Source organism: Dipodomys merriami, unplaced genomic scaffold (assembly GCF_024711535.1).
Source record: "Dipodomys merriami isolate MVZ:Mamm:240054 unplaced genomic scaffold, mDipMer1.0.p SCAF_17, whole genome shotgun sequence".
Classification (NCBI taxonomy): Eukaryota; Metazoa; Chordata; class Mammalia; order Rodentia; family Heteromyidae; genus Dipodomys; species Dipodomys merriami.
The window spans coordinates 14,682,201-14,707,078 of record NW_027203048.1 but is presented as its reverse complement, the minus strand read 5'-3'; the positions used below and the strand labels follow the sequence as shown (position 1 = coordinate 14,707,078).

The 24,878-nt window shown below is 39.5% G+C and overlaps 1 protein-coding gene across 6 annotated transcripts in view; it reads right to left on the bottom strand.

The window, feature by feature from the left end:
• Ltbp1 (latent transforming growth factor beta binding protein 1) overlaps positions 1-24,878 on the bottom strand; it is a 405,289-nt gene that overhangs the window by 131,596 nt on the left and 248,815 nt on the right. For all 6 annotated transcript variants that reach the window (XM_070025342.1, XM_070025343.1, XM_070025344.1 and 3 more), the window contains 2 exons: positions 22,135-22,206; positions 2,043-2,165 (listed from right to left, as the gene is read on the bottom strand). In XM_070025342.1, the coding sequence (XP_069881443.1) occupies positions 2,043-2,165; positions 22,135-22,206 (195 nt within the window). The remainder of the gene's footprint in view (positions 1-2,042; positions 2,166-22,134; positions 22,207-24,878) is intronic.

Sequence of the window (24,878 nt, the reverse complement as noted above, 5' to 3'; positions counted from 1 at the left end):
AAGTACTCAGGCATTTGGTGTTTTTGGAGGAAGATAGGGCAGGATATTTGAAATAGAATGCAACCAGAAAATCTAAAATCTAAAATGTGAGTGTTCAGCAAGTGTTCTCCATACTTTTCCAACTGACTACAGTGAAACCTCATAAAATTAGAGTCCAGTGACTCAGAATTTGGAAAAATTAAAGACAGAAGCTGAGACAAAATTTAATCCAGATTAAATCATGCCTATATATTTATGAAGGAAAAACCCATGTTTTATCTCCCAGGTATACCTATTATATTTGTCTTTTCCTTCCTTCCTTCCTTCCTTCCTTCCTTCCTTCCTTCCTCTTCTTTTCTCTCTCCCTCTTTTTCTTGTCCTCGTTCTTCCTTCTTCCATCTTCTTTCTTTCTTCTTCCTATTATTATTTTTTTTGGTGGTAGCACCTAAGTCATATGCCCAGCCTTTTGTGCTTTTTCAAATTTTAATTATTTTCCATATAGGGTCTAATACTTTCTGACAATCCTCCTACCAATTCCTCCTGTGTGGCCAAAATTGCAGGCACAATCTACCACACCAACTTGTTTGTTGAGATTGGTCTCACTAGCATTTTGCTTGGTTGGTCCAAGATGTAGATCATCCTGATCTACATCTCTCAAGTAGCTAGGATTATTGGCATAAGCCAATGCCACTGGCCATGGACTCTTTCTTTTGTTCTCAGCTGTGGCTATTTCCCATCTGAGTTTAAGCCATTACATTTTAACAAATGCAATAGAAAGCTCTCATCTATCCATTATTTTGGCAGACAGGTTGGCTGGTCTTCTCTCTCTTGTCATTTAAAGAGTTGGTCCATTTCATTTATGTTATATATTTGAAGGCACAAGGTTGGTATAGCTTCACAGGACTTGTACCCAGCACACACAGGGTTGGGGTTAAGCCCCCTGCTAAGCCCACCCCTCAAAAAATCAAGGGTATAGAATTGTTAATTATCCTTCACATGATCATGGAATTTATAATAACATTCCCACTTTCATTTCTGATTCTAGCAATTTGTGTATTTTTGTCCTTAATTAGCTTGACTAGTGGCTTATTGATTTTATTGATACTTTGAAAGAACCAGACCAGCTTTTGGTTCATTGCTTTCTTTCTGTATTTCCTTATTTTCAATTTCACTGATTTCTGTTCTGGTGTGTGTGTGTGTGTGTGTGTGTGTGTGTGTGTGTGTGTGTGTGTGTGTGTGTGTGTGTGTGTGTGTGTGTGTGTGTGTGTGTGTGTGTGTGTGTGTGTGTGTGTGTGTGTGTGTGTGTGTGTGTGTGTGTGTGTGTGTGTGTGTGTGTGTGTGTGTGTGAGAGAGAGAGAGAGAGAGAGAGAGAATATATGAGCATATGTAATAGTCCTAGAGCTTGGACTCAGGGGTGAGGTGCTGTCCCCAAGCTATTTTACCCAATGCTAATGTTCTACCACTTGGGCCACAACTCCACTTCCAGCTTTTGGTGGCTAATTGCAGATAAGAGTCTCACTGACTTTTTTTTTTTTGGCATAGGCTGCCTTCATACCAAGATCCTCAGATCTCAGCCTCCTGAGTAGCTAGAATAATAGGCATGAGCAAGTGGCACTCATCCTCCAGGCTGATTTTTTAGGTGTTTTGATGTTGTTGTTGTTTATTTTCATTTTTTTTTGGCAATATGGGGGATTAAACTCAGGGCCTCATGCTTGCTTGACTTCCATAGCTTGTGCTCTACCACTTGAACCATGCCTCTAGCATATGATTTTGCTGGCTCATTGGATATAGAGTTTCATGGAGTTTTCTGCCTAGGCTGGCTTTGAACTGTGATCCACCAGATTTCCTAGGTAATTAAAATTAGAGGCATGAACCACTAGCACCTGACCTTCTTGTCATTATAACTGACATATTTACCTGCATGGTTGTGATATTCAATTGACAACTGATTATTTTCCCTTCTTTCAGATAATCAAAGACAACTGATAAAGAGCAAGCAAGCAAGAAAGAAGGAAAGACAGAAAGGAAGAAAGAAAGAAAGGAAGAAAATCATAAGTACTTACGAACACAACTTGAAAAGGTAGCATCTGGCCCAAATCCTCTTTTGCAGGTGCACCGATAGCTGCCCATGGTATTCAAACACTCACCATTGGGGCACACGCCTTGCAGCTGACATTCATTAATATCTGTTGGAAAGCAACAACCCTTCAGAAGAGCAGCAAACCACACAAGTACGGTCTACTAACTTTCTTTTTCATTACAATAATCTCCTATAGTACATACACACATACATACATACATACATACATACATACATATCTAGAGAGTAAGAGAGTGGGAGAAGAGAATGTGGCAGGTATAAGTGACCTATAATTACTGAATATTTATTGAGCATTTACAATTTGAATAAACTTTCCTGTACACACTAAGTCTTGTATTATGAGCAATAAAAATGATAAAAGATGGGCCTTGCCAGACAGAGTGTACCTGGCAGTCTTAGAGTAGGTAAGACATTATAAAACACAGTCATAAGGTAGAGTTTCATCTTAGATGTTCTGAAAGCCTAGCTGAGCACTAAAATATGGGAGAAACATTCAGGTTAAAAAGTCCAGCACAGTTGTTGTTGTTTTTTTTTAAAGGAAAGTATAGTTTATCTCCCAGAGAACTGCATAACCTGAAAATGTCCTATTGTAAAGTTCTCTAAAAAGACAGTCAGAGTGCTAGAGGATGCTAACTTCAGCACTGAAGAGAAGGTAGGACTTTGGGGTGGGCATAGGTTGAATGGATGGCAAGGAGAGGAAGAGATATTTGTTGAGCGGACACACAAGTGTAAGCACGGCAATTTGCCAGGGAAAAGCACACAGGGAATGGTGAGTCAAACACCGGGTAGAAACAAAAGTTCAGGAAGGTGAATAATTGGAGACAGATCTAGTAAATGCAAAGCTAAGTTTGGATCCAATTTTTTTTTTTGGTGGTCCTGGGGCCTGAACTCTGGACCTGGGCGCTATCCCTCAGCTCTTCAGCTCAAGGCTTACACTCTACCACTTGAGCCACAGCACCACTTCCAGCTTTTTCTGCTTATGGGGTGCTGAGGAATCGAACCCAGGGCCTCATGCATACAAGGCAAGTACTCTACCACTGAGCCACCTTCCCAACCCCTGGATCCAATTTGATGTAGCATGGGGAGTTACGCTAAGAGTCTGTGAGCAGAAGAGGAATGCAATGGAAGCCAGACTCTAAGGGACATGCACCTGCCCAGCACGTGACTCAACAAGACTATGTCACAAGTCTCATCACTGAAGCAGTGGTGACAGAGAAATTGGGAAGCTAAGGACAGAATGATTCTTCTTCAGAACAAGTAACAAAGCATAGTTTCAGACAAGGTGACACGTCACCAGAAGATAGGGGAGAGGACTCAGAGGTGGTGGAGGGGCTTCAGAGGAAAGAATGAACACCACTGGGTTTGTGGAAGGAAGTCTGAAGGGAAAACAAAAACAAAAACCCCAAACTCCAGAAGATGAAGAATTCAGTGTTGTAGATCAAGATCATATCAAGATATTTGAGCAGAGTTTTCTGAAGTGGCAGAAGATTCTGGAAGAAACAGAAGAAAGAAGCATTGGCTGGAAATGGAAATTGGGATGATCCACTTACACACAGAGGTCCAGAGGAAATCAAAATGACACAGGGGGAAAAGATAAATGTGGGGACTTTGGAAACAAACTGTATGGCCACATGCAAAGAAGATTGAGATCCAAGAAAGAATGGGCTTAATTAACCACTTTTATTTGATCCAGTGTAGAATAGTTAGCTTAATAGTTAACAGACACTGGTCATTAATACCATAATTTAAAATATAGTTACATTGTTATACCATCATTAATTCTCCTACAATTTACTAATTGTCTTTATTATTATTATTATTATTATTGCCAGTCCTGGACTTGAATTCAGGGTCTGAGTGCTGTCCTTCAGGTTTTTTCTTTACTACTTGAGCCACAGCTCCACTTCCTGCACTTTGGTGATTCATTGGATAAGAGTCTCACAGACTTCTCTGTGCAGGCTGGCTTCCAACTGTGATCTTCATCTCTCAGCCTCTTGAGCAGCAAGGGATGAACCACTGGCTCCCTGCTTAAAATACTAATTTTCTAAATTAAAATTGAACACAATGGTATAAAAAAATTCCTAGCAGAGTCTACACAAAAGAAACAAATATATAGGCAGACATCTGGTTCATGCTTGTAATTTTAGCTGCCTAGGTGGTTGAGATCCAAGGATCGCAGCTTAAAGCAAATCAGGGAAGGAAGTCCATGAGACTCTTAACTCCCACAAAAAGCACGAAGTAGACTTGTGGCCCAAGTGGTAGAAAGCTAACCTTAAGTAAAAAACAGCTAAGGGATAGCTACTGGCTCTGTGTTTAGCCCTAGTACCAGTACAAAAACAAAACCAACACCCAAACAAACAAACAAAAAAGACAAGTCCCAAATAAATTATTAATAAGCAATTGTTATTTAAACACAAATATATCATATTCTAAGAAGGTATAGTTTCTGTGTATACCTATTTTATCCACACCACTCAGTTTTTGAGTTAGCATCACTAATGACTCTATCTTCATGACACGCAGATGATAGATGAATGCATCTTGGCCCTATCAGTTCTACTGCTCCATCTTTTTTTTCTAATTTAATTTAATTTTATTTTTGTGAACATACTGTACAGAGGGGTTACAATTGCATGGGCAGGATAATGCGTACATTTCTTATCAAGCATTGCAGCCTCCTCTGTTTACCCTTCACATCCCTTCCCAGCCTCCCCTCCACACCCCCCCACCCCCCCCACCCAATCCTCCCCCCCTCCCCCCCGCCCCCCACCCACACCAACGTTGTAAAGCTCGTTTTGGACATGACAACTTGTACTTCTCATTGTTGCAACAGGTCCACTGTATCCTTAAACGACTTGTTTTTCCCCATCTCCTCCACAAGTTATACTGACATCAAATATAGTGAAAGCAGGGGTTATACTGTGGGGGAGGGACATACAAAGCAACAAAGAGATAATCTTATAAATGCGTTAGAAACAAATGCATGAAAGAAAAAAACATTAAAATACATATCTAAGGGTTCATTTTCCTAACATCACATTATCTGACCTTTTCTGCTTGACTCATACACATACTAGATATTGCAAATAAGGGAAACCATGGGACCTATGTTTCTTTGGGCCTGGCTTGCTTCACTTAATATAATTTTTTCCAAGTTTTTTCATTTCCTAACAAATGGGGCAATGTCATTCTTTCTGATGGAGGCATAGAATTCCATTGTGTATATATACCACATTTTCTTGATCCATTCATCTACTGAGAGGCATCTGGGTTGGTTCATATCTTAGCTATGGTAAATAATGCTGCAATAAACATAGTTGTGCTGGTAGCTTTTACTGCTCCATCTTGAATACTGAGGGAAGCTGGCTGCTGGATGGATGACATTTGGCAGGACATCTGGTCCAGTGTTGGATCATCTGATTATCTATCACGGGTGAATCATGCTGTGATGCTCATTGATGTGTGGCATGTAATTGAAAATACTTCCCTATAAGTCATTCTTCTTAAGAAAACCACCATGAAGGGCCAGGAAGAGGGCCAAGCCCAGTTGGAGCTTGCATGATACAAGCAAAGCCCTTATCATGTTCCAAGTGAAACCTCAAGTTTGGGTAGTCAGCCAGTTGTGGTCAAAAAGACTGGACAAAAATCTCTGTTTCCCCACTTCCTCTCCCATTACCACTAGTGTGAGACTGCTCTCTTCTTTCCCTGTTTGCTCATAGTGCACTTCACATATCATGATCACCTCTGGGGACCCTCAAGAATTCCCTGTTAGAAGATTTCTAAGACTGCTCCTTGCCAGTCTTGGTGCTGGCCCACAGGTTAAAGGCCTGGTTTATAACCTCTGCCTGGAGCCCTCTTCTGACGCCTCCTCTTTGGCTTACCTCAATACAACTCACAGCTCAGAGCATGATGCCATGGGAATGAAAGTAGAAATTAATATTTTTAAAATAACAGCATCCAATCACACCTCTGGGTATGGACAGGAAAGTCCACCAAGAATGGGAACCCTATAAGATTCAGTCTAGTTCCACTTCTCTGATCATAATCACTACTGCCCCCAACTGGCTCTAGGAATGTGGAAATATAGATGATCTTCCTTCCTAACACATATCAGCGTGTCCCCCCAAACCCTTCCAGTGGCTCATGCCTGTCATCCTTAGCTACTCAGGAGGCTGAGATGTGAGGATCCTAGTTTGAAGCCAGCTCAGGCAGGAAAGTCTGTGAGACTCCAATTAACCACCAAAAAACTGGGAGTAGAGCTGTACTAGTCTTGAGTGTAAAAAGCTACAACACCCAGCTCCTGAGTTCAAGTCCTAGTACTGGCACAGAAACCAAAACCAAAAAGCCAAAAACAAAAATAAAACCCAAACAATAACTTATGAATGTTCTCAAACATACATACATATTTGGAAGGTCTCAGTGCTCACTACTTTGTATATATCCTGGGTCACTAGAGAAGACCTTGTATTTACTTTAGAAAACTCTCAAAAGTGTTCACTTCACTTTCCATTCCCAGGACTCGTCACCATGCTGGAATGCAATGTCATCTCCCTGTGCCTTTCATTTACCCTTCGGTGGGGTGAGGGGTGGTGTGAGGGCTAACACGTGCTCCTATATTTCTTGGCCTTCCAACATCACAACTCCCTAGTTTACACTATGAATACCAACAGGAATGTTCTTGCTCTCCCTTCACACTCAGTGGGAACCAGTCTGAGACCCCAGGGGGAAGTGTGGTGGTCTTGCCTAGGACATATTGGGTTGACACAGGGCTAGGGGATGTGAAGTGGATGGGTGGATGGATGGATAGATGGATGGATGGATGGACACCAGGGAGTGGTCTTCACCATCCTGAAAATGTGATTGTCCTCTGGGAAAGGAGTCTTCTCCTCAAGGCCAATAAAGTCCCCACTGAGAAGCACAGGCTTGCTTAATTGGAAAAAGGCTCCTCCTGATGGAGACAGGAAGGGTAGGTAAATACAGTCACAATGCTCCATATATATAGGGCATAAATGGAACCAGGGAACTTGAGGAGGGACTGGGCTGGGAGAGATGGAAGAGGATGATGCAGGAGATCTCACTGATCAAGATGCATTGTAGGGGGAAACTGTGGGAAAGCAAAGAAAGGGGTGACAGTGTTCAAAAAAAGAAATGCAACTCGTGACCTGATTATGAAATGGTAATCCCTCTGTACGGCCTCTTACTAACAACAATAAATTTATATTTTCAAAAAGATGCATTGTATTCATACACTGAGATGTTGAACTGAAACCCCTCTATAGAGCTACTCAGAAATAATTTTTAAAAAGAAAAGAAAAAGAACTTCATTACAAAAACACCTTCTTTCTGAAGCCAGGAACAAGAAGAGGTGGAGGTGGAGGTTTAGGATAGACTGGAAGGATTTGGTTTACTTGATACAGTTTCTGTACCAATAACTTATAAGTTCAACTCTGACAAGCATTCCGTTCATGAACTGTTGCCATCTAAACTGTACATAGAGATCCTCTGCATTTTTGTCATTGCCTGCTTTGTTTTGGTTTATGAGTGGCTAACAGTCAATATCCTGAGTGCTAAAAGAATATTAAAACCAAAAAGCTCCTCCCTCACGCAGAATCTCAGAAATGAGTAACATGAAGTGAGGTCGTCAAGCTCTCTAAGTCCTTTCGAAATAAACTGAAAGAAATTAGAGATTAAGCATAAAACAAGACTTAAATGGAACATGTAAAAGAAGATGGAACCAGGCAGATCTTTAACTATCCTAGGAAACATAATTAGCAAATTGTGAATTAGGATTCTCCTCAGATTTCAATTCTTAAGGCTATGCACTTTGCTAAGAACAGCTTCCACAGCAGTGCAAGAAAAAGAAAGACTTCTAACTTGATTAAAAAACTTATAACTTCCTAAATAACTTCCAGCTGCAAAATAGAATACAGTTTCCGAGGTCTCACATTTTATTGGGTCAATAATATATTCTGATTACATCAAAAGTACTTTAGTATCAGGTTTAAAAAATAAATAGGTAAATAACAATGGATTCAGTAGCTCCTTCTACAGAGACTACTGAACTTCCCTTGAAAACTGCAGTTCTATTCTTGGCAGAAATGGCATGACCACCCCACATAGCTGTGCACTAGGGAAAAGAATAAAGGCTGAAATGCAGTCTGGAGAAGCTGTACCCCAGACTCCCTATTTCCACCCCAAGAACTGCCTCAGGCCAGGCAACAAGTCTCCAGAAACAAGGAGAGAGGCTCCAAGCTGCTTTTTTTGTTAGTTAGTTGTTTGCTGGTCATGAGGCTTGAACTCTGGACTTTGGACTTTTTGTGAGTAGTTTATTGGAGATAAGAGTCCTACCGACATTCCTGCGTGGGCTGGCTTCGAACTGCAATCCTTAGATCTCAGTCTCCTGAGTAGCCAGGATTATAGGCATGAGCCACTGGTGTCTAGTCCAACCTGGTTCTCTAAAGGAAGCAAAATCCCTGGGCCTGGGATTGAAGGGAAGATTCACATCTGCCTCAAATGTGCTAAAAAGTGAAAGGTGGCTCATCTATAGCACCTACCACATATTAATTTCAAAAATACAACATTAGCTGAGTGTCAGGAATCCTAGCTACTCAGGAGGCTGAGATCTGAGGCTTGCAAATCAAAGTCAGTTTGAACAGGAAACTCCATGAGATTCTCATCTCCAATTAACCACACATACACACACATAAAAAAAAAAGAAAAAAACCAGCACTATCCTCAAACACAAAAGTTCAGGGACAGTGCCCAAGCCCTGAGCTCAAGCTCCAGGACTGGCACTCACACACACAAGCTAATACAACACTGTTCTTAACCAAGAACTAGTGGCTCATACGTGTTGCCTTAGCTATTTAGGAGGCTAAGGTCTGAGGACTGAGGTTCAAAGCCTGCTCAGGCAGAAAAGTGTATGAGACTTTAACCTCTAATTAACAAGCAAAAAACTAGAAGTGAAGGTGTCGTAGAGTATCAGGCTTGGGTAGAAAAAGCTAAAGAAGAACACAAGTCCTTGAACTCAAGTCCCAATACTGGCATTAAAAACCAAATAACCAAACAAAAAATCTGTTCTTAAAAGTCTAAAATGGTAGAACAACTTTTTTCAATGGACCTTGTAAAAATTCTAGATTGTCACCAATACCAAAATAGTCATTATCTTTTTAGAGAGACAATTTTGCCCAGTACCAAACTTTTAAAAAGGATTAAGAAAGTAAAAAGAATTAAGAAAGTAAGGAATCTTGTGGGAGAAAGATTCCACTCATACCTAAGTTTTGATCTAACTAGGATTAAAATTTGTTATGTGAAACAATTCACTGAAATTTTCTTGACTTCAGTTTCCTTTCCATGTAACATGAAGTGGCTAAAGCAAATAACCCCCAGGGGTACTTGAAGCTTAAATATACTCCCAAACAATCTGCTAGTTTCCAGGGTTGCAAATGTTAAGAATAAATCAAGTAAGGCACTTAATGCATGATATAAACAGTGTAAGTGCCCTTATGGGAAATAAACATACTTTATGCATCTATTCTCCAACAGGAAAGTATGTGTGTTAAAGAAAATGAGTAATAAGTTACTGTCTTCTAGCGATACAAGTTCATACAGGAAATGGGGTACGGTCATAATTAAGAAGAATTAGGAAATTTTATCTTCCTTCCTTTCTAGTTTTGAGCCTTGAACTCAAGGCCTGGATTTTGTCTCTAAGCTTCTTTTGTTCAAAGCTAATGTTCTACCACTTGAGCCACAGCGCCACTTCTGGATTTTTCTGTTTATGTGTAACTGAGGAATCAAACCCAGGCTTTCATGCATGCTAGGCAAGCGCTCTACTACTGAGCCACGTTCCCGGCCCCCAGTAGTGAATCTTGACATATCATTCTGATTTACTTTTTAAATACAGATACCAACTTAAACAGGTATTTCAAAAATTATTTAGGAGATAAATGAACCAATGTTCTAGAACAATTTGACCACCAATATTCTAGGGCAATGAAGCACAAACTCTGGACAGGCTTCTGCTAAAGGAAAGACCCTACAGCCATATCTGTTTGGGGAAACTGCACATTCTGTATACACAGCACATGAAAGACCCAAGAAGTCTTCTGGCAAGGACCCCAGTTTCTTTTTGTTTAACTGGGTGTTTTCTACACATCTGGCTGTGGAACTGTTTTTCACACACAATTCATTAGCATCCTCTTGAGCTGGTGGGCTGTGGGATATGTGTTGGGCAAGGTTGCCCTCTAGGGCTGGGCCTCAAAACTAGGGTATAGGTTTACAAAGACGTGGTTCCAGATGCTTCAGTCTACAACTCCCAATCCATAACTGTCCGGACAATCTGCCACAGGATGAACTCACAGAGGAGCTGAACGATGGGCGCAATACCCTTTCCTTTCACATCAGAATGATCAGAGAACAGCTCACATTCATTTTGTGATTCATAGGTGCTAGTCCAGGCAGAGGTTCATAATACAAGCTTTCCTCTATTGGTTCTAGACTTCTACTGACATGTGATTAATTTCTCCTTGAAATAGTCACAGTAACCCAAATCCATCATGGACTCTCCTCACCACCCAGACAACAGTCAGCTTCTTGAGTTTATAATCACAGAGATTCAGGTCAAAGAGCTGCTGAAAATATAACGTGATAATGACTCCCTTCACCATGCCTTTCCTGAGGAAACATGAATAAAGTCAACAGATATTTCCTTTTGAATCCAATCCCAGTAATTTGTACACAGTAAAAGGATACACCAGGAATGTTTTAAAAATGCACAAGAAAGGGTCCCCCTATTGATTTGCAAATGCTGAAATATGATGCTTAAATCCTGATTAAAAAACAACAACAAGTGTTGACATTCTTCCTGAAAACCCTGTGTGGGTTTACAGGATGCTTAAATCCTGATTAAAAAACAACAACAAGTGTTAACGTTCTTCCTGAAAACCCTGTGTGGGTTTACATTTGAAATTACAGCAGTATTTCTAAGAAAATGCCCAGCTCAGTAACATAACACCTCAGAGGAGAAAAATCTCTGCCTATTTCCTCTAGGCTACTAACTATTGTAAAACATTATTCATCATTATATTAAGTATAAGAACTTCTTAGATTAATCCCTCAGTACAGCCAGACATTATGATAATCTTTTGATAGATGAGACACAAAATAGGAGATTAAATGTTTTAAAGTACTAAATTATTAGGTGTGGGTGATCCTAGTCTTAGTGCATAACCACTGATTCTCCACTGCTATTTCCCAAACATATATATAGCAAGATCCCAACGCAGTAGATTACTGCCATAACTATTTTCTATTTCCTGCTAGAGATAAACAGAAGAATTGCCTACAATAATGAAACTGAAACAAATTGATAATTGTGGAGCAGTTCTGCATAACCACAAAAGTCAGGAAAGAACATGAATAAGGAAGGAAAATTGAGACATTTTTGAATAAAAATATTGATATAGTTAGGCGTTATGGTACAGTCCCACAATCCTTGCTAACTCTCCTCGAGAGACAGAGGTAGGAAGATCACAGTAGGAGGCCAGCTAAGGCAAAAGTTAATTGAGACCTTAACTGGGTGAAAAAAGCAAATACTAAACCAAAAGCAAAAGGGCTAGAGGAATGGCTCAAGTGGGAGAGTACTTCTTTAGCAAGCTAGAGGGCCTAGTTTCAGCCCCCAGTACGGCCAAACAAACAAGCAAGCAAACAACCAGAACCACATCTCACTGAATAATACCACTTCACTAAGTCAGAATTGTGGACTTTAAAATGGCATTAACCACAGACTGTTAGTGAAGGAAGGAAGCCAGATACTAAAGAATGCACGGGATTTGAAAATTCATAAAATGAATAAAGCCAGTCTGTGGTTTCATGAGGTAGGGTCATGATTACTTGTAGAAAAAGTGGAATGAAATAAAGATTAGTAAGGGAAAAGAAAAGAATCCTGAAGTGCAGGGAATATTCAACTTGTTGAGCTATAGATAACTATATAGATGTGTTCACTTTGTAATAACAAAGCTATAAAATCCTCCAAGTATCATCTATACTTTGTGTACTAGACAACATTTCTAATATAATCACCTATCTATAATCTGTGTACTATACAACATTTCTAACACAATCTAATATAAAAATTACATTTATCCTAATACTTTTAAAATATAGCTCTCAAGTTTACATATAAAGCAATTTTGCCATCATACCAACACAAGCCTTTGATTCCTTTTTCTTAAACAAAACCCACTTATTATCACTAAATCAGTATAAATCATCCAAGTATGACAGACTCATTAGTAGACTGGTTGTCAAGATGTGTCAGTTCCTGTCTCCACGGTCCTGCCCTGTGTCATGTGACTTTGTAGCTCCACCCATAGGGTCATAATTCCTGGCCCTATGTCTCTGGCTGGACTAGCCTTGTGACTTTCCTCTCAGTCATGAATACATAGCAGAAACGACTTGTGAAAATTCCAAGCCTGGGTCTTTAAAGCTTGAAGGTTTCCCAGTCTTCCTTTTAGAACCTTGCTGCCACCACCAAGCTGTTTGTCCAGAGGATTTGAGATCTTGGCGGAGAGCTGAGTTATCCCATCCTGGACCACCCAGCTGGACACAGATGCTTGGCTAAGTCTTGTCACACTCATCTACACCTGATCTAGCTCAGCAAAATCACTGCCCCTGCCTTGCCCAACATGCTTTATTGAAGACATCGTGGAAGACAGAATGGAGAGGAAGTGAGAGGAGAAGGAGGGCTTCAGAACCCAAAGGAATTCCCTCCTTGACAAAAAGTCTCCAGGACTACAAATATCCTTCAGGTTAAAGATCTCAAGATAAAACACAGGAGATATAATAACTTGTAAATAATGACAGAGAAATCATTTTAACAACAAGGCAGACACGTAAAAGAAGCCCATTTGCCATCAAAACAAGCAACAAATTTTAGAGAACTCCATGGTTCCAAAGCAAACAACTGAAGCAGGCCAAGTAAATGTAGATAGTCATGCACCAGATAGCATCTAACATCATTCTGCTGTTCACTGAGCTCTAAGCTGTAAAAAGATGCCTGTAAAAATGTGGTGGCTAGACACAGTGGCTCATAGCTATAATCCCAGTTTCTCAACTCAAGCAGAGATCAGGGGGAACATGGATCAAGGTCAGCTAGGGGAAAAAACAGAGAGAACCCCATCTTGACCAGTATACTAGCCAGATGTGGTGATGTACATCTATGATCTCAGCAATTTAGGAGGTGATAGGTGAGAAGACTGTTGTCCATGGCCCATGTGAACCAAAGTAGAAGACCTGGAAAAATAACTAAAGCTAAAAACAAATAAAAAAAACCAGGTGTGTGGTCCAAATGGTAGAGAACATGCTTAGGAAGTGTAAGATCCTGAATTCAAACCCCAGTACCATCAAGCAAAACAAAACAAAAACAGTAGATGAGGTAGTTATGAGAATCAAGTGAGACAAAAATACATGTTGAAAGTACACTCATAAAGGACACACTACTGTACAAATGTAAGCAACAGGGAGGAGGTGGTGTGTTTTTTGTTTTGTTTTATTTTGTTCTTGTTTGTTTTTTTGGCCAGTGGTAGGGCTTGAACTCTGGGCTTGGGCGCTATCCCTATGCTCTTCATCTCAAGGCTAGTGGTCTACCACTTGAGCCACAGCCCCCACTTCCAGTTTTCTCGTGGCTAATTGGAGATAAGAGTCTCACAGACTTTCCTGCCCAGGCTGGCTTTGAACCACAATCCTCAGCTCTCAGCCAACTGAATAGCTAGGATTACAGGTGTGAGCCACCGGTGCCCAGCAGGAGCTGGTGTTTAATGCCATTCATCTGTCCTGTGATCTCCCAGTATTTCATTTCTTTGAGAAACTCTTATTTATTAGCATAAAAAGGAAAGCCAGAGTTGGGTCACAAGCAACTCATTCCAATGACATTACAAATAAGCGTTTAGTAAAAACTAGCAAAATATGTAAGTAGGTAGATTAAGAAAATAGTCAATAATGGGGGAAAATAAGCAAAATTCATGATATTAAAAAAGGAAAATGATCAAGTTTATTTCATGCAAATAATACCATTTAAAAAGTCTGATAAGCCAGTCAGTGATGGCTGACGCCTATAATCCTAGCTACTCAGGAGGTGAGATCTAAGGATTGCTGTTCAGAGCCAGTTAACAACCAGATAACCAGAAGTGCTATGGCTCAAAGTGGCAGGAGCACTAGCCTTGAATGAAAAAGCTCACAGTGCCCAGCCCTGAGTTCAAGCCCCACAACAGATTTTTTTTTAAAAAGTCTAACGAACAGAGAAGATGACAATCTACGCTAGACAAAACAATCCTGGGGTTCAAGTACAAATTTCCATAGAATTTGGTACACAGGAGGATGTATATTTCTAGCTCAAGATTCTCATGGTCAATTAAAGATTCTCACAGTTGTGTGGTTGGGGGGTGTAGCTCAGTGTAAAATACATGCTTGGCAGTCATCCTTTACCCTGCAAACACACACACACACACACACAACACACACACACACACACACACACACACACACACACACACACACAGTTCTATACTTGTCAATAATTTGCACAGGAATACTCTCCAGATAAGAATAATTTTAACAAGAATTATGCTGAGTCGGTCCATCTGGATGTCCCATCCTGGATATGTGGCTAAGCGCCCTCAACCCAGGTGAGGTTTGCGTGCCTAACATGCCTTCAACAAAAGCCACGTTCAGGTCAGTATAGCCACAATCCCACCCCGCCCCCCAAGCCCTGACACCCAAACTTCCCCTTGTGGTTGGAAATGGCAGCTTTTCTTTGTTGTATTCAAAGTTGAAAAACCCCACTATGGTAACACTGCACCTGCTCTAATAGTTAGTTAGATAAAACCTATCTTATTGGTCATTTTTACATGTTTCATTTTTGTATTTTGTGTGTACATATAGAAATTATATCTATTGACTGGGTGTGTTGGCTCACACCTGTAATCTCAGCTATTCAAGAAGTGAAAATAGGAGGATCACAGTCTGAAGCTAGCATGGGCAAAAATGCTGTGTGAAAAACTAAAGCAAAAGGATTGAAGGTATGGCTTGAGTAGCAGGATACTTACCTAGAAAATACAAGGCCCTGACTTCAATCTCCAGTATTACCACACATTCTCTCTCTCTCTCTCTCTATCTCTCTCTCTCTCTCTCTCTCTCTCTCTCTCTTTCTCACACACACACACACACACACACACACACACATTCACACGCATCCACACACATTTATGGAATAAGAACAGTGTTTCAAAATTATCAAATACTTCATGTATTTACATGAACCTAACACAAGGGCCATGATAATCTCTGTACAGATTAGATTTTTCTACATGTGCTACCCAAGCTTTACTGTTCTAGAACAAATGTTGTGAGTAATGTTTCTTTAACACCGTGTTAAGATTGATAGTGTTTTGCTTAATATGTGGTACACAGCCCATAAATTGTTGCAAAAAATGAATGCAAATATTGTCTGCAATTAATCATAGGAGTTTCTTTGCAATGCCAAACCACTTCACCACACTAATGCGTGTGAAGCCAGCACTGTGCTACAGGCCACACTCCTGTCTGTAACTGAGTATTCTTTGTGGGATTCACTTGTACTCCTTTTGTGTATATGCTAGTACTGGGACCTGAACTCAGGTCCTAGGCACTGTCCCTTGGCTTTTTCATTCAAGGCTAGAGATCTGCCACTTGAGCTACTTCACTACTTTTAGCTCTTTGGTGGTTAATTGGAAATAACAGACTCATGAAATTTCCTGCCCAGACTGCCTTTGAAATGTGATCCTCAAGTCTCAGCTTTTTGAGTAGCAGCTATCACTTATACTTCCAAGACCTTATCTATCAGGTCTTCTTTTTCTTTTTTGTCAGTTGTGGGGCTTTAACTTGGGGCCTGGGTGCTGTCCTTGAGTTTTTTTTCACTCAAGGCTAGCATTCTTAACCACTTTGAGCCATAGCACCCCTCAGTTTTTTGGTAGTTAGTTAGAGATATGAGTCTCAAGGACTATCCTGCCTGCATGGCTTCAAATCTCAATCCTCAGCCTCCTGAGTAGCTAGTATTACAGGTGTGAGCTACTGGTGCCTGGCTCTTCCCAGTGTTCTTAGCGCACTGAAAGACCAACCTGTCTCTACCTACCACCATACTGTAGTCCCTACTCACTACTTATGTAATCATGAAGAGCCCTGAAGTACAAGAAAAAGTCCAGGCAAGCCCTTCCTAAACAAAAGTCCTATATGCTGCTTACTTAAATAGCATATTAGTGAAGTATGCAGTATTTCATTTACTTCACACATAAGCTCCTGACAAAAAGTGCATTATCTTTTCTCATGTCCAAATGAAATATGTATTTTTAGGGAGCCTTCTGCCCAAAAAGGAACCCTTCAGTGAAAACATTTGGTAATGAGTATTACACTGCCCTGATGTAGGCATTCGATAAATGTATTCTTTTTACTAAACAACCTATCTACTAGTGCAAATGTATTTAGGTCTCCCACTATTACTGTGTTGGGTTTTATTAAAGAAAAACAACCAGTATAACAAAAGGATGCCAAAAGAGTGTGGACAGCTTTCTTATTTCCTTTTTAAAGTTCATCTGAAGTCAGCAATAATTCAGTGAACTGGGGGGAGAAAGTAAGGCCAATGACACGATGCTGGTTCAAGCAGCTTAACTTCACTCCATTCAAAGGGCTAGAACAATGTCTTCCTCATTGCTCATCTCGTGGCATCTGACCGCAGCTCAAGTGGCCCCTACCAATTAATGCTATGAAATATTGCATCATTTAAAACACTGAAGACTATCTGTGGAAGATTAGTCTGCCTAGGTGCAAAAATGGAACAATGAAATTTGTGGATATTGGTTTGGAAAGATGGAGAATGAGGAAGAGTGATGGAAGAGTTTAATTTGAGGTACATGATCTGTATATATGGACATATTAAAAGAAAAGTCCCTTGAATGACTAATTGATATTAATAAAAAATTAGTAAACATAGAGTAGGTTATAAAGGTGTCACTAGCTTCTAGTATTTTAGTATTTCCCACCATATACACAAAAACATAGAAAGCACAAATAAAACAATATTTAATATCTATAAAGTTATGAAACTGAAAAGCAACCTTGCTATCTCAAGAGATATTTAGATAGTTGTGGGGTTTTGGGGCTGGTACCAGGGCTTGAATTAAGGGGCTTAAATGATAACTCATCTTTCTTTTTCCTCCCAGCCAGTGCTTTACAACTGGAGTCATGCCTCTAGCCTGGCTTTTTTATATTATTATTAATTGGAGATAGAGTTCAGCAAATGTTTCTGCCTGGACTGCCTTTGACCTAGATCCTTCTGATCTCAGCCTCTTGAGCAGTTAGGATTACAGGTATGAACCACTAGCAACCTGCTATAAATTCTGTTTTTAAACTTTGATTTACATGTAACTTTTAAGAATTCACTATGTCATAGTAAATGATGGTGAAAACAGAGATGGCTTGATCTTTAGCAAGAGGAGGCGTTTCTACTGTTATTTCCATGTGGAACTGGTTCATTTAATGCTAGTTTATATCAAACTCTCCATACTAGAATCAAATGACAGGTGGCACATGCCACCCTAGATTCACCAGCAAATACGGCAGCATTATTTGTTACTGTGCGTGAAACAAATCATAGTAATTCCACATCATGAGGCTAGAGAGGCAGGTTTCTAAGTCCAAGTCTAGGAAATACAACATGCCTTTGAAAAGGTAATTACCCCATTGGAATGGGAGGGAAAAAAAAACCTAACTTTGAGGGCAATTACCTAAAAGCTTCTCAAATTAACTTTGTGCACAGTTGGTTCTTTGTTATTAAGCCCTGATTAGTAGGAGTTGCTTTGGGACATGAGTTCACTTCATTGAAGGAAATAATGTAATCGTAGTTATGAATCACTTTAACTTTAAATGGGCTTTGTAAACTGAGAAGATGGTAGGCTGTAAGAACAATGGAACGCACAAGTAATTAGATGTTTAACGAGATCCTTTTGAAATTTTCTGAGGCTTAGTTAACGCCATCACAAAGCTTCTAGGTCCTAGAAGAACAGAAGAGAGGACAGACATGTAATGTGAAGTCCTATTTCATTTTGCCAACCACAAAGGCACAAGTGAAGCCCTTCTCTCAATAGCAACTTTAATAGATTGTGCTGAATGAAATCATATTCTTTTATGAGTCAAACTTGTCTGTAGTGTAATTGAGCAGTGCCTTCCACAAAATAGAATTTTCTCAGATACTTCAATTCCGGATCCTTGCCAAAAGTGTAACACTGCTTTGCAAATGGACCCCTGAGACCAGCAAATGCCAGGATTTGGTGTAACTGGCTGACCATCCTAGAATCGAACGAGGCAGAGACATCTGCTAGGCACAGCATGAATAAAACTAAGGATCACTCAGCCATTCCAACAGAGGAAAGGAGAAGAGCTCAAAGCTTTTTCTTGTGTGTCTATTCTGGGACTTGAACTCAAGACCTAGATGCTGCCACTTTTTTTTTTTTGCTCAAAGCTAGTGCTCAACCACTTTAGTCATAGCTCCACTTCCAGCTTTTTGGCAGATAAGAGTCTCATGGACTTTTTTGATGGGACTGGCTTTGAATCTTGAATTCCTTAGATCTCAGCCTCCTGAATAACTGGAATTACATGAGTGAGCCACTGGCACTTGACTTAACCATCTTTTTCTTTTTCTTTCTTTTTTTTTTTTTTTTTTAACACTTTTCCATTCTCTTTTGTGAAGAGGTTTTGCTAGGAACTGTTTACATGCACATTTGGCTCTCTATGCACCACCATGCTCAGCTTTCACTTCTAAAGTGGTATTTTTATTTATGGATTTTATGAACTTTGACCCAGCCAACAAAAAAGATAACAGAAAAAAAAAACTGGTACTAGTTTTTTGCACTGGCACCAGGGTTTGAACTCAGGGCCTTATATTCCTGCATGGCTTGCTTGTTCATGGCTAGTGCTCTACCACTGAAGCTATGCCTTTAGTCCAGTATGTTGCTGGTTAATTGGAGGCAGAATCTCATAAATTTTTTTTGCCTGGGCTGGCTTTGAACCTAAGTGGCTAGGACTAGAGGGGTGAGACAGTGATGCCTGGGGATAATCATCTTTTCTTTAATTAAACAGATCCAATCATTGTTTTAACTCCTGGCTCTCACAGGCAGCGTGTCTTCTATTCTACTTGGTTCATCTGAGTATTAGTAACACTTTACAAGTCTGTATAAACTTGACAAGGGGGCAGATACATATGGGGTTGAGGAGAACAATCCTTGAGATGCTTCTTAGTGGGCACCTGTCTGACAGCAGAAAGCCAATGACTCTTCTATGTCTCAGCTTATAGCTGGGACTAACATTGTGCAAATCTTACAGGCCCATTTAAAGATGAAATGCAGTGCACAGCAAACCTACAAAGACATAGTAGGTGAACATTACATGCAATCCCTCTCCTACAGGAGGACAAGGTGGTTCACAATATAAGTCCTGCCCTCAGTCTACCTGGGTTTGGGCCTCACTTCTGATCCTTACCACTTCTATGTGATAAAAGATACAATTGTTTTAGAGTCTCAATTTCTCCATCTACAAAGTGGGGTTAATAGTGCCTGCTTCTCGTAGTCTCCATTAAAGACTAATAATAAATTTATAATAATAGATGTATCAGTTAAGTGTCACATAATAAATTTTGTTATTAAGGTTATCTACTTTAACTCTTGAGATAATTATTTATTACATTCCAAGTTTATAAATGCTAAATTTTGACAAAATATCTGAGTTTTGTTTTTAAGGCACTGATACTTGACCAATTAAAGTAAATGAGTAACTCTTTTTGTTGTTATTGTTTTAAATCACTAGTGGAGTGTGAACTCATGGCTTTGTGCTTGCTAGGCAAGCACTGTACCACTTTAGCCACACCTCCAGTCCTTTTTGCTTTAGGTTACTTTCTAGATAGGCTCTCATGTTTTTGCCCAGGCCAACCTCAATCCCCCTCCCCCCCTCACCTTATGCCTCTTAAGCAGTTGGGGTTACAGAAGAGAACCAGCATGCCTGGCTTCTTTGTTGAGATGGAGTTTCTGCTAACTTTTTGTCTAGACTGGTCTCAAAACAACCATAATCTAACTAATCTCTGCATATCTGGGATTGCAGGTGTGAAGCACCACACCCAGCATAAATCTCTTACCCATAACAAACAGTTCTTTATTTGCATGAATTTTTTTAAAAAATCATTCATGTGTTCAGGTCTATCAGAGGAAGAATGATATAAGCAAATATTTAACATATAATGTGAACAAATAATTTCAAAGCCAAGTAGGAGGAGATACTAGTAGGGTACTCAGAAGATATCAATGAAGACAAGGCATAGACTTTAAATAAGATATGGAGCCCAGGGCAGAAAGAGGGCTGATCTGCAATCAGGCTTTCTAGATTCTTTGTGAGGTGGTTCCATGAGCAAGCTACTAAACCCAAAAATGTGCATTACAATTCCTACAGAAATCACTTAGCAGTAATGGGAAAAGGCAAGAGAGAAATTCTTAAAAATTTTCAAATAGTCTAAAAGAAAGGCAGAAGAAGGAAACAGGAGAACAAAAATGCTGACAAGACAATCATTTTAGGCAGGCTTAAATCTAACTGAATCCATAATTAGGGAAGACTTTAATACAAAAATATCAGGCTAAATATCAGAATGCAAAATAAAAGCAAGAAGTGCATGTTATCTATAACAGACCAACTGCAAATGAAAAACACACACTGAAACAAAACCACAAGGGAGGGGGTGACTGTATAGAGATATTAGAAAGATATAGGAATCTATTAAGCATACACTTCAAATAAATTGGTAATCAACACTGGCTACATGAACAATATTATCAAAACTGGCCCACAAATAATGAGAATTATGCACAATGCTATTACAGAAATGAAGCTGACCATTAAAATACTTTCTGCAAAGAAGACTTTAGTACCAAATGTCTTCTTCAGTGAATTGTTCATCATAGGTAAAGGAAAGCTAAAACTATAAAACACTCCGAAAGAGTTGGTTTCCAGTCTTCAAAGGTCTCTAAATGGTAATAAATGACAAACAAATGCACAGAAACACAGCATACCAAAAGAACCCATGGATCCTTTTTCCACCTGACCTTTAGAGACATCTAAAGTGGTGGGCATATGGGAGCTGGGTCATGATCATCGATGTAGGTGCAGAACAATAAAGGATGAGCAACGATGCTCCAGTCCTGCAGTTCAGTGGCTCACAGAGATCCACAGCACAGGAAGCTAAGTACCCAGGGCTAACACCTGCATGAATGATTACATGCTATTTCTCTGCTCTTATGCACAGCTGCTGTTCCCAAATGCATCTCCGAACTGCAAAGCAGCCACAGGAACCTGTATACTATATATGGTGTAGGACAGAAAGACCCTAGAGCATCCCTGGCTGACAGCTAGGGCTTACAGACATGATCTACTAGTGCCTGGCTAGCTTCCTTGTTTTTAAAATTATAGACACATGGGCTCTGAGTTTCCCTTGTTTTTACAGCTTGGCTAGGGTTCTCAAAATAAATGTAGCTCAAGTACTCAGGACAACTGACATTTCACTCTAGTTTTTGCTATGGCCTAGAAGTATAGTCACACTGATATTTGGTCCCTAAATATTTTTAGATGGCCAGCGTTGTCCTTATAGAACAGAGAGCTTTGTCAGTGAAGTGCTTCTGCTAGGGCTGTGTGTGTATCTGTACCCATGCTCTGATGGGCATGAGCAGCAGTGGGAACCACTGTGTTACATCACAGATGAATCACAGATCATCGAAGGTCAAAACAGGTCCTAACGTTTCAATGGCCAGAAGGCAATTCCACCCACTGCACATTGAATGTCTATGCTCCCCTCAGCTGTAGACACAGAAAGTGGTTCCTCATGTGACCTTTACATGCTGGCCTGCAGAATAACACGTGGCAAAACAACTCAAGTCTCTAATGGCCCCAAACAAGCTCCAGTCCACACCAGTGAATTAAGTGGGTCTTACCTTGACAAAAGGTGTTGTTAACCCGCTTATAACCTGGTAGGCATTCCATCATTTGACTATACGCATGATAAGCTGGAAGAGAAGAAATAATTCTTTGTTAACTGCTTAGTTAAGATGGGCAATCCTAAACAGCTAGATGTGGTAACAAAAAGACATTAAGTAATCAGTGAACATTTTTGTTCATCTAGAAGCTATCACTACCCATGCAGGAGTCTGCAACTATTCTCCCTTTAAACCTTTTTTAAAGTCTATCTCATATTTTGTCCCTTTTTTAATATTTCAAAACATTTTACTGTTATATTCATTGTACTGGGAAGGAAATTCCATTGTGGTATTTCCCTATACACATACAATGTATCCTGATCAAATTCACCACCTCCATCATACTCCAAATGTTGTCATAGCTCTAGTCTTCAGAAGTTGCCAGTAACTGAATCATGAGACTGTTTTGTGGTTCCTTCCAATTAATGATTAAATATTTCTGATCACAAAAGGGTCTATTGCTCCTTGGAGATTTGCTTCAGGGAATGGTAAGTTAAAAGAGAGAACTTGCCACGTAGGACTTGCCCATTCAGTTTCTGGGCTTTAGGTCCAGTTTGGTCCCACAGCTTTATAAATCATAGGATTTCTGCTCTGTGAGTTATTCTTAGACAAAAGAGGCAAGAACTGGTTTTATAAGTTTCAACAGTCATCTAGTTCAAGGCCAGGAGCCAGAACAGATGATCTTCCAAAGTCCTCTTTGGTTTAAAGTTGTTTGTTGATTTTCTTCTAAAAATGAATACAGGACAAGTGACTTGTTCACACAAAGCACATTTCTAACAGATGACAGCCTCATAATGAAATTATTTGCAGATCTAAGATTAAGTTTTCACAGCAAAAAATGATCAACGATGAAAGTTCTTTCTGGATATGGCTGAACAAAAACTTTATACATTACATTAAAGCCACTTGAAAAAAAATGAAGTCTGAAATACTTTGAATAAACATGTATGCATATATAAATATACATATAATAAAATAAATATAGAGGCATGAAACACAAAACCGTGGCATATAAAGCCAAAGAGAACTGCTCTCTTCCAGTATGAACATGATTGAGAGCCAGTCCCCACCAAGGGAAATGACAGAGGAAGAATGTGGCCTTGCGTGTGCCTCTGAGGGCCCAGTCACTTAAGACAACACAAACAGAATAAATGTCAAAATGTTAAGGGTTTACTTCATTCATAATCCACGTTGCCCTTCCTAAAATGAAATCAATCTCTTCACTTTTCTCCAATAAATGAGCCAACAGAGGAATTCACTTCCAACAACATGTAGTTAAAAGTAACAGCAACTTTGTACGCACCCACTGAAATCGTCAAGATTAAAACAGGACACTGATAAAAAATAATCAAAACATAGAAAGGAGAAAATGAAGCTCAGCTAATGTAAGTCTAGAGAAAAATGACAGAAAGGCAGGAATCTGAGTCTTCATGTCTGCTACACTGAGATCTAGGAAAGGGAGGAAAAGGCACTAGATAAGCAAAAGATAACACACACACAAAAGGGCACAAATAAAAAGGAAAAGCGTTTAGAGGAGAAGAAAGTATCAGGAAATATAAACACCAAAAAATAATCTCCAATTAACCATCAAAAAGTTAGAAGTGAAGCTGTGGCTCAGATGGTAGAGTGCAAGCCTTGAGCAAAAAAACTAAGAAACAGCCCAGTACCTGTACCAAACAAAAAGAAAGAAAGAAAAGAAAATCAAAATAACATTAGCTTTAGACATCTAGAGAACTTGTAAGTTTACACAAACTCAGGAATTCCTTCTCCAAATTGGGAATTCTAAATGAATAACAATTATTTAAAATGAATTATTTATGAGAGAACAAATGTCAAGATGGCAGATTTCAGACTGAAATCTAATTGAGAACATCAATCTAACCAACAGCCATGTAAGAAGGGCAAATAAAAATTACATCATAAAAGCAAATGAAAAAAATCCCTTGTAACAGCATCATGAACTAAAAAAATAATTACAAAAATCTAGCTCGGCACCAGTGGCTCATGCCTGTAATCCTAATTACTCAGAAGGCTGAGGTCTGAGAATCCCAGTTCAATGCCAGCCTGGGCAAGGCAGGAAAATCCATGAGAGACTCTTATCTTCAATAAACTACTCAAAAAAAGCCAGAAGTGGCGCTGTGGCTCAAGTGGTACAGCACTAGCCTTTAGCAAAAAGAAGCTCAGGGACAGCACTCAGGCTCTGAGTTCAAGCCCCAGGACTGGCAAAAAGAAAGAGTTCTGCTATTCAAGGTAAAGGCAGATGGTTCAGAAAACATCACTAATCTTTTGGTAAAAATATCATGAGTAACTATAAGATATTCCAATGTAAAACGAATTATTTATGCTTTACTGAGGGGTATTCCATAGAAATCAGTTTTCCAGATTTAATACTATATTGAAACAGGAAAGACACAAACTACTGTTGGGAAGAAGGAATACAAAGGTATAAAACCTAACTTGATTTAAGTTAACAGTTTCTTCAAAAAAAGACAAACCAAATCCTGTCAGTGTAGCTGTGGATTGATGACTCTGAGGACTGTGACAGTATACAAATAGTACTAAGGATAAAAGGACTGTGATATCCCTGTAATTATAAATCTTTTTTTAGAACTAAATGATCAACCTATCATCTCTTCATTTCAGCCTTTCTTTCAATGAAATCTGAAATCCTGTATTCTAATAAAAACCATAGCATAAGTTGT